Raw genomic sequence first — 10,829 nt, forward strand, 5'->3', positions numbered from 1 at the left:
GTGTTTTATGATAGATAAGATAGAATTTAAACTATAATGTTTACTCTATGATGATTGCTCTTCCCCATTAAGCCAAACCACTAATTGATTTATAAGGTAGGTGAGATTCAAATCTTATTTGACAACAAAAGACTTTATTAATTAAGCTAACTAGAACCAATATAACTACATATTAATGATATATGATATATAATGGTTTTCCCTTACTATGCTTATGCAAAATCCTAATATTGAAGAGATTCAATTAATCAAACCAACAAATTCACATATATTGTTGGGCTAATAACAGAAAATAGTAGTTACAAGGATGTGATGGGAATAGCTTGGAGGGGCTTTGCCTTATGTAAAGTAAGCCCAAACATCTCCTCCATGTCCATGTCTTCTGGCTTCATCTCATCTGGGAGCTTCCAAGCAAAGTTGTGAACAAGAGAAGCCAACATCAAGTGCACCATTCGGTTAGCTAATGGCAATCCAGGGCATATCCTTCTTCCAGCTCCAAATGGAATTAGTTCAAAATCTTGGCCCTTAAACTCAATGCCATGCTCTAAAAACCTTTCAGGCATAAATAAATTTGGATTTGGCCATATGCTTAGGTCTCTTCCCATTGCCCACACATTTATGAGTATTTGCGCATTTTTGGGCACAATGAAGTCACATATTTCTACGTCTGCCACAGCCTTACGAGGAACTAGAAAAGGAGCTGGTGGGTGCAATCGAAAGGTTTCTTTCACTATAGCTTGAAGATAATGGAACTTAGAGATATCTGATTCTTGGACTTTCCCATTATTGCCTAGGACTTCTTCAAGCTCATCTTGGGCTTTTACCATTTTTTCTGGGTTGTGTAATAACAATGCCATTGCCCATTCTACTGTGCTTGATGTTGTGTCAATCCCTGCAATAAATAAGTCCTGCCATAAAGGAGTGTAAGAAATCATTGCCTAAGTTTAGGTCTATTGTGATTGGTGCATAATGAAAGTACGTAGTGTTAATGATAAACTCATATGAAAATCATGTTATTTTAATCATAAAAAATTGTGTCGCAATTGTGATAAATTTTGTGTCCCTAATATTACTATAGATGATAAAGGTTAATGCCCACAAAGTAATAATGATCCTAACTAGCCATGTTATCGAAGATATTTGATCTTTTTTTAGTATAAATTACACTTTACCGTCCTAAATTATACCATAAATTACACATAAATTATAACTCTTGTTACACTTTACACGCCAACGTTAAGTTTGCCGTTAACTTGGATGGAAATCCAAAGTTTATGGTGCAAAATGTAATCAAGAGTATAGTTTAGGTTGGTAAATAAATGTAATTTATTCTTTGTTTTTAAGGGATTGAAAAGAGGAGCAATTGAGTCTTTTCACATGATGCCATACTTTTCCATCCAAGTTAACGGCAAACTTAACGTCGAGTTGCCAAATATAACAAGGGCCATAATTTATGATGCAAAATGTGTATTTGAAAACTTTATGGTGCAAAGTAAAATTTGGGGTATAATTTAAGGTGATTAAGTGTAATTTCCCCCTTCCAACAAATATGGTTACTTGCACCAATTAACAGTCTAAAATGCTAATTATATACATGTGCATTACAAATCAAAATAGAAATTCTAAATATAATTGTTATCCAAATATTTACTTTGAACCAAAGTTTTAAAGAAGTAGTCAATCACCAGAATCAAATGTTTGATATCGCGGAGGCTTATCTTTGAATTGTCTTCTTCGTTGAGAGTGAGGAGCGAATCTAGTACATCGTTGCTTGTTTTAGGACCCTTTGATGAAGCTCTTAATTGTACTCGTTCATTGATAATACTATCAAAAATACCAAATAGTTTTGCGAAATAAATCCTTGTCCTTTTGCGGATACCTTGGGGGTCAACTAAACTAAGTGCTGGGAAAAAGTCCGCAAGATTTGGCTTTCCAGCTTCTTGGGCTAGACAATAGACAAGGTGCTGGAACTCATGGGACAAATTTGAACCATATTGGGCCAAGTCAATAGAGACGAAAGTGTTTGACATGGCATTGAGGGCTGTTGTGAACACTACTTGACCAACATCAATGGGTGCACCGCTTTTGCAACTTTGGTTAATATAGTCAAGTAGTTCTTTGACCTTTGTTTGTCGAAGGGCTTGTGTGGCTTCGAGACGTTGTAGAGCAAATATTTCCATGACACAAGCTTTCCTAAGGTTCCTCCAGTGAGAATTTGTGGGTATCCACCCCATTGAAACTTTGTGGTGGTCAAAAATTTTGGCCATATTTGGGATGGTTCGGCTAGAGAAGGCTTGGTCATTTTTTTGAAGTGCTTCTTTTGCTATGTTTGGAGAGGAAATGACTATGGTTGTTATGCTCCCAAGCTTGAGAGTCATTAAGGGTCCATAAGTTTTGGAGAGCTTGGCAACGGCTTGGTGGGGTAAGTTGCCAAGTTTAAAGATGTTACCAATAATTGGAATAGGGTAGGGGCCTGGGGGGAGTGTGGGCAAGCCAGACTTCCGGCTTGCTAGATTGGAGGTGAAGACATGAATGGATGCCCACACAAAGGGAAGTATCAGCAAAAATACTATGTAGTAGTCCATTAACTTAAAATTGGTTTGTATTTCTTTTGTTTGTATTTTTATATTTTTGTTGGGTATAAGAGAGTGGTGGATGTTCATCCAAAAAGAAGAAAGCTACGGGTGTGCTTCAAATTGATTGAGGATTAGATCAAGATTCAAGATAATATCAACCATTCGTTTGAGAGTCAATTTTTGTATTAATGTAGAAAGAATTTTAGTCTTGAAGTGTTAGTTGTTGGTTGGATCCAAATTGTCCAATAAGAGGTGTTCACATAAGGTAGATTCTTGTTCAAATGTTTGGACCAATGAGAATGGCCTAAATAAGTGCTTGTAATACTAACGAAAAGTTTTCTCTTAATATATTTTCGACTGTTGAAGTGTGGTTAGTTGAATGTTGACGACGTTTTAGGGAGTATTGATGATGAGTGAGTGATTGATATGCATAATTTGGCCAAAAATTATTAATTTAAACTTTTGGTGTAGATGATGTCCTATATGTCATATTAATCTGTTAATATTTTTTGAACATAGGAAAAAAAAAGGTCCAATTTACTTTTAATTGGGTTATGACCATCAGAGAATTTCCAGAAGAAAAATTGGATCAATAAAAATTAACCTAGGATAATCCAATACATGCATGTTTATCATAATATTATAAATCAACGAATCAGGTTAAGTATTAATAAGATAATGATCACGGTACTATTTTGTACACGGAAAAATGAAGAAGAGAAATTTACCTTTAAATGCACTATGACTACTTAGGAATGGGGATATAACCTGTTAGTACACTAGAATTTCAATGCTAACTTAACTAACTAATTCCTCTAAAAAAAAAAAAAAAAAAGAGGAATGGGGATATGGATTTTACGGTTATGGTCTTTAGGAAATTTTTATACATACAAAATTATCACTTGAATGCTGAAAAGGTGAAAAAGAGAGTCGTAAAATTGGGTGCACTGCTCCCCTACCAAAAATGTGTTGGGTTAAAGCTAAGGGAAACGAAAATGGTGTTAGAAAATACAAGGAAGTGAAGCAATTGCAAAAGAACATGCAAGTAAGGATACCAATAATATTTTTAAAAATTTAAGGCACAAAAAAATTTCAATTGTTATGGTTTCGGGTATAATACTTATTTTATTTTTAATCTATGTTGACGTTGAGTTGACATTTATGGGAAAAATATTGTCAAATTTTATTATGTAAATAGAAAAACACAATTTTTACTTGGAAAAACCTTTCAGGAGGATTTGGCGGGGAAAAGCCATGAACAAGGCCAGTCCAAACTTTCAAAAATGTTTCTATTTGTTTTTCCGATTTCAAGCCCTTCTTTTTATGGAGATAAAGGAGGAGATAGTACAATACAAATGTTCATATATCCTCTTGGCCAAGGCCAGTACTACTACATGCAATGTTCTAAACGTGCATAATATTATAGTGCTTTGTACCACAAGTCATGGCCATGCTCGGTATTACGCTTAAAACACTATTGTTTTTCCGCTGTGGCCATGCGTGCATGTCACTCTGCATAGATTTAGAATTTCTTCTATGAATCGTTTTATGATGTGTGTGTTATAGCCAAATGTTATAGCAATTGAATATATATATTTTTGACCAATTAAATATTTTTAAGTGATCAAGCTAACTTCCACCACATATATGATATATAAACATATTTTGTAATTACTCTGAAAATTGTACCTCCCAAAAAGCCTATTTTGAGACAGACTGCAAATTCATTCGGAAAGTGGCAAATGGACCTACAGATTTTCAAAAAACTCCACCATCTGCTCCCTCAATTCTAACCAAACAAACAAATATGTGCCCCAAAATTTGGCGGAGGACTTACTCTTCCTACAAATTTAGAAACCATTTTAAATCCACTCATTTGGATATAAAATCCTCCCCATTTGCTTCCCACACCGTCTCTCAATCTTTAGCTCATCATTTTGCTATTGCAAACATGTGTGTCATCAGGTTGCTTGCTTTCTTCCTTCTCTTCTCTTCCTCAAAAGCTTTTAACATCACCAAAATACTTTCCCTACAACCAGATTTTAGCACTTTCAATAACTATTTGACACAAGCCCTACTAGCCAGTGAGATCAATAGCCGCCAAACCATTACTGTCCTTGTTGTTGAGAATTCAGCAATGTCAGCCTTATCTGGAAAATCCAATGACATTATCAAAAAGGTCTTGAGCTTACATGTTGTGCTTGATTACTATGATGTCCAAAAGCTCCAACATTTACCAAACAAAACTTCCATGCTTACCACATTGTTCCAGTCCAGTGGCCAAGCTAAAGGCCTACTAGGTTTCTTGAATGTCACGGCAGCAAACACAGGTGGTGTATCAATAGCTTCTGCTGCTGGATCAGGTGTTGGTGCTTCTTTAGTTAAAGCTGTAGTGTCTCAACCTTATAATATCTCAGTGGTGCAAATTAGTACTGTCATAATGCCTTCAGCCATTATTGGCCCGACTCCACCTTCTTCATCACCTTCTCCTACGCCACGTGTAAGTCCGGCACAGCCTCCCTCTAGTAAGCCACCTGCTGCAGCGTCTCCAACGACAGGTACTGCTCCCGCTCCCTCCAATGGAACGACAGGTACTGCTCCCTCTCCTTCAACGACAGGTACTGCTCCCGCTCCTTCCAATGCAACGACAGCTCCCTCTCCTTCCAATGCAATGACGCCTTCTGCAAATGCCCCAGCAGATAGTAATGCGCCTGCCGCTGATTCGCCAGTCGGTACCCCTCCACCAGGTGCGGCAAATGGACCTACTGCCGATGGTCCTCCATCCGACACAGCGGATGCACCTAATGGGAACACAGCTACTAAGTCTGGGAGGATCAGTTTTGCAGTTGTTGTTATGACAATTTCGTTTCCCACTTTGCTTGTGGGTTCAATAATGTGATAGAAATAAGGGATTAGGTTGAATAAAAAATCCTATGTGTCACTGGGTATTCCACTTTATACTTTACTAATCCTAACCTATTACACCTCTTACAAAGAAACTAAAGTTCAAAATAAAAAAACTTTTATACAGCTGGCATATTGTAGTTGGTAGAACATAAAGTGGAATACTAACAGTGGGGGAAATGATTTTTATTCCGTGTAAATTCTAACATAAGTGCAAGAGAGTTGTTAAATATTAGCAACGCGATGTGTTATACCATGTTGTGTATGCTAGAGTAGATGCGGAAGAGGAAGCATAGAGGAGGAACACTGAGAACACGAGGTTTACGTGGTTCAGCCTTACGGCCTACATCCACGGAGGAATCCCTTAAGGGCTACATCTTTATTGTATAAGAGTGTAGTACAATAATCTCCTGTGTTACAATGAACCCTAACATGAGTATATATAGGTGACTAAACCCTAGACTAATAGACTTCTAGTACAAGTAGGAGACTTGACTTGCACACAAAGTAGAATTAGGGTTGGGCCTATTACATTGGGCTAATATGAATAATATATATCTCTAACACCCTCCCTCAAACTCAAGGCGGAAGCTTGATGAAGACTTGAGGTTGGATAAGCATGAGAAGATCACTTGAAGATGCCTTGAAGAATGCCTTCGAAGAAACCACAATGAAGAATGTGCCAAATGTCCAATTTCGGAGCTTCAAATGAAGAAACGGAGGCCAAAATCGGAATCTACGCGAAAAACTGAGCAAGATAGGCCCTTTTGGAAATTTTGACTTTTGGTCAAAAGTCAACACAAAAAGTCAAAGTCAACTAGTCCAGGTCAAAGTCAACAGTCAAAGTGCTCACGGGTCAGATCCGGGTGGTCCGGGTCGGGTCGGTCCGGGTCAACGACGTGGTGCTGACGAGACGACATTGCTGACGTGGCTGATGACGTGTCGCTGACGTGGACAGGGCTGACGTGGACGAGCTTGCGTGGCTGCTGACGTGGAGTGATGACGTCATCGGATGACGTCAGCAGCAGTTTTCCGGAGCGTGGAATGCACGTGACAGCGTCACCGGCGCGTGAAGGAGAAGCCAGAAACCCAGGTGGCGCGTGGAGGCGCGTGCAGCGGCCGTTGAAGACGATATTTCTTCCGTAGGTAGATCGGCGGTCGACATGGCCGATTGGACGGCGCGTGTGGCCAATAAGACGATCTGAAGTAATGAATCTGAGACGGCGCGTGGGAATTTTCCGGAGACTTCTGCGGCGCGTGGAGGCGCGTGGCAAGGATTTGGGTGACCGGATTTCTGGGTTTTGGTCACGAGAGATCTTGGAACAAGTCTGTGGTGTTGGTTTCGTCAGGCGAGGCTTGGATTTGCGCAGATCTGAGATTGATGTCACGGGTTTGCTTGAGTTTGTGGATCTTGGACACAGCACTGCGCCACGGTGGCTGCGAGATGCCGTGGAGTCTAGATCCAGCAGACAAGCATGTGTGACTTCTGTTGACGATGTGCACATGAGAATCTTCTTTGTTTGCTAGAGATATTTGTTTGATGCCAAGAACGGAGTTTGGCTCTGATACCATGTTAAATATATTAGCAACGCGATGTGTTATACCATGTTGTGTATGCTAGAGTAGATGCGGAAGAGGAAGCATAGAGGAGGAACACTGAGAACACGAGGTTTACGTGGTTCAGCCTTACGGCCTACATCCACGGAGGAATCCCTTAAGGGCTACATCTTTATTGTATAAGAGTGTAGTACAATAATCTCCTGTGTTACAATGAACCCTAACATGAGTATATATAGGTGACTAAACCCTAGACTAATAGACTTCTAGTACAAGTAGGAGACTTGACTTGCACACAAAGTAGAATTAGGGTTGGGCCTATTACATTGGGCTAATATGAATAATATATATCTCTAACAAGAGTTAAGGTAGATAATTATGCAAGTGGATAATTTTTATTATTTTATTTTTGGGTGTAAGTACAAAACACTCTTGCAGCAAATTTTTTCTTGTTTGAATTCACTGCTGTAGAGTGAGTTCCCTTCAATGTTTTTCAGTATTAATTGAAAGTTGTTCAATTAACTCCATATTTAAAAAATTCTTTATAGGCTTTTGGTAAACTTGACATAAAATCTTCTAAATGGAAATAAATCTGCAGAGATCAGTTAGATGTTAAAATTAGAACAGCTATTCTTATCAAGTAGTACCAACACTTTTTTTTTCTTTTTTATACTGAAAGTTCACTTGGTGTATAAAACACTAGTGAATGTTTAGGACCCCAATTTCAAAATAACCAACACAAACTTATACTCAAACAATATATATGCTGAATGATAAGTACAAGCAATACCCAAATAAACAAACTACTCTAAACCATAATTAATCACAACACAGTAGCAATTAAAGGTAAAGAGTAAGGGTTAGAGAGATGCAAACACAAAGATAACACCGACACGCGTTATCGAAGACGAAATCGAAAAACTCAACGAAAAACCTCTCCGCCGCCCTCCAAGCGGTAAAATGATCCACTAAAGAATAAAGGTGAGATACACGAATAGCAATAGACCCTCCAAACCTAATCTACCCAATGCACCTAAGCCCTCCAAGCTTCTTGCTCTAACAAGGTTAAACCTAATCGTGTCTTCTTTAGCTTTCCGGATCCCACAATAAGCCCATTGCATCAACCAAATGAATTTGTCATCTCTGAACTGCTTCCCAAGCACCAAATAACCTCCTCACAGATATAGATATGGTGAGATAAGGATTTGACTAATAAACCTCTCAGGGGTATGTCAATGGAGAGGGTAAGAGTAGAAGTATTTGGAGAATCAAATGTCTAAGATTGTAGATGAGTCAATCTTCTTTTTATCTAGGGTTTCTCTCTCAAAATTCTCTCTGGAAGCTCTCTACATTTCGTGGGTATAAGGGTATTTATAGTAGGGTACGTGAGGAATGTGAAAAGTTATTTTTTTTTGCAAAATAGGGTGTTCTGACGACTTACTTGCTATTGGGATGAGTTGTGAGTTTGAGTCGCAAAATAACTGCCCGGTCAGACTATCCTTTTTGTCCTGTAGTGCTCCAGCTGTCGTAACCCTTTAGTTTCATGTATGCTTAACACATGTGGCATTTTGGCAAGTCGCTAGTTGTGAGTCACTCGCGAGAACCTCTCTAAATGCTCACACTCTTAAATTCTTCACACTTTCTCACACATAACCCTTACATAATTCCCATATAAATACAAGGTATCTAATTGTTGAAATACAAGCAAATTTGGCACAAAATAAAGACAACACATGGTTAAATAAATTCAACCTTACAATCTTCCCCTTTTGCTATTCCATGACAAAACCCTAAAACAAACTCTAGACTTAAAATGTGAGTTAGGAATGGTTGCCAAGACTCATTCACACCTAACTCTAGATTCTGTGAAGCTCTTGAACCATACGGACAAGTTTTCTTGAAAACAAAAACACAAGAAGTTCATTGTAAGCAAAAATCTTGAAATGCATATGGAGCAAGCACAATGCAATCAAGTAATATGCGATCAAGCAATAATGAATATAACAATAAAGCATGGCTCTACCAAACAAGAACAATCACTATAAATAGTGACCATAATGATCATTCACACAATGAATGAACATCCGGACATGCAAGCTAATAAATTCAATGCAAAATATCATTTGCATATATATCCAACACTCAACCAATGCAAGAACACTAAAGTTATTGCATCAAGGATACAAGATCCAACAAGGGCACAAGAGTACTAAAGATAATGCAAACATAATCTAAAAGTACTAAAAAGCTACAAAGCAAAGGTACATAAAGAAAGGTTTAAATAGCTAAAACATCCAAGCATCCATAACACATAATATCCAAGTATTTTAAAACCAAAGTATAAAAGTCATAAAGTACTTAAAAACCAAAGTACTAGAATAAGTGCAATGAAAACCCATAAAAGCTATAAAGAAACAATATAAGATAGCTATAAAAACTTTAAACTTTAAACTTTTCTTCCCCTTAAGATAGGCTCCCCCTCAAGAGCTACTCTATACTACTCCCCCATTTTTACTAGAATGGCCAAAGGGCTAATGCTGGTTCATGAAGCTATCAAACTTGGCTGTGAGCAAATTGATTTAGTTCTGAATGGTTGTAAGTCTATTGGAGTGCTCAATTTGGACATCCTTTAAGCCATCAATCTTCTCAAGAATGATCTGAAAAGCATCTGGAGATACTGATGAAGATGATGAAGCTCCTCTTCTTCCATGACCACCACCTCTTCTTGAAGAAGATAGTTGTCTTTCCACTTCAATCTCGATGTCTACAGGGTGTTCTTGTTCAGGATCATTTGCTTCCTCATTGCTTGAAAGACGAAACCTACTCCTTATGATTGCTTAAGATTTGATAGTAGAAGGTACACTCATGAGGCTTATGTCTAGTGGAGTTTCCACACCTTTTCCATGGAGGATCCTCATGATTAGACTAGGGAGAACAAGCTTTGGCCTTGAGGTTGTCCTTGTTTCTTCGGCAATGATGGAGAATACATGAGCACCGATGTTAATGTAGGTTTTCTCCTGAAGCTCCATGAGGAAGATGGCTCTAGCATTGTTGATGGTGGTCATCTTCCTTATCGGATAGAGGTTGAATAGCATGATGGAGGTAAGGCATCTCAAATCCAGAAGGAAAGTGGTTGTGTTGAGGCATTTCCCTTCCTTAGCACCACCAATACAGGATTGAACCATCTCTATAGAGAGCATCCTATCCTTGAAGGGAGTGAAATCTTCATGATCTAAGTCTCCATGTCCAAGAACACCATCAATGTCCCCCACTTCAAGAGTGAATTCATTACCTCTAACCCAACAATCAATGTAATCGTTTCTGAGTATGGCATTGGCATAGAATTCCCTAATCAGTGGTTCACAAACCCCGGGGAGATCACCAAGAAGATTTTCCCAACCTCTTTCTACAAAACAGCTTGGGATAAAGTAGTCCTTAAGATCGACAAGATCCACAAATCGCTCCTAAATTATTGGAGCCTTCTCAAAGTGTTGGGTGGAGTGAAATCAAGTCTCATCCATGTGTTTCCTCTTGTCACCACGTTGAGCAATGTTTTTCCTCTTGCCATTTGTAGAACAAAGCAGCAAATACTACAAAATAGAGCACAAAATCTGGTAATAAACTTGATTAGTAACAAGTTAGTACCCAAAACAGAAATTTTGAATTAAAACCCTAAAAACTAGAATTTTAAAGAGTAATTCAAAAAAAATGACATGAGAAGACAAAAATCATCAAATCATGATAAAATCATGGCACTATTCACTCAACATGTCAAAGAATGTGCGTGTGTGC

The 10,829-nt window shown here is 38.2% G+C and overlaps 2 protein-coding genes across 2 annotated transcripts; one reads left to right on the forward strand and one right to left on the reverse strand.

Annotated features, from left to right (window-relative positions):
• Positions 1-225: 225 nt before the first annotated feature.
• LOC126727464 (cytochrome P450 76T24-like) lies at positions 226-2,607 on the reverse strand. Its single transcript, XM_050433142.1, has 2 exons — positions 1,686-2,607; positions 226-908 (listed from the first exon to the last, which is right to left on the reverse strand). The coding sequence occupies exons 1-2, from the start codon at positions 2,583-2,585 to the stop codon at positions 300-302; spliced, it is 1,509 nt and encodes a 502-aa protein (XP_050289099.1). The 5' UTR covers positions 2,586-2,607; the 3' UTR covers positions 226-299.
• A 1,920-nt stretch (positions 2,608-4,527) lies between these two features.
• On the forward strand, positions 4,528-5,475 carry LOC126728860 (fasciclin-like arabinogalactan protein 14). Its single transcript, XM_050434618.1, has one exon. It carries the CDS (start codon positions 4,528-4,530, stop codon positions 5,473-5,475), a length of 948 nt encoding a protein of 315 aa, XP_050290575.1.
• Positions 5,476-10,829: the final 5,354 nt, after the last annotated feature.

This window comes from Quercus robur, chromosome 5 (genome assembly GCF_932294415.1).
Source record: "Quercus robur chromosome 5, dhQueRobu3.1, whole genome shotgun sequence".
Lineage (NCBI taxonomy): Eukaryota > Viridiplantae > Streptophyta > Magnoliopsida > Fagales > Fagaceae > Quercus > Quercus robur.

Excerpts from the sequence above, each read along its gene's own strand:
- LOC126727464 (XM_050433142.1), bottom strand. The coding sequence starts at position 2,585 with ATGGACTACTACATAGTATTTTTGCTGATACTTCCCTTTGTGTGGGCA. Across the intron at positions 909-1,685 it reads ATATCAAACATTTGATTCTG|GACTTATTTATTGCAGGGAT; the intron begins GTGATTGACTAC and ends CCTTTATGGCAG.
- LOC126728860 (XM_050434618.1), top strand. The coding sequence starts at position 4,528 with ATGTGTGTCATCAGGTTGCTTGCTTTCTTCCTTCTCTTCTCTTCCTCA.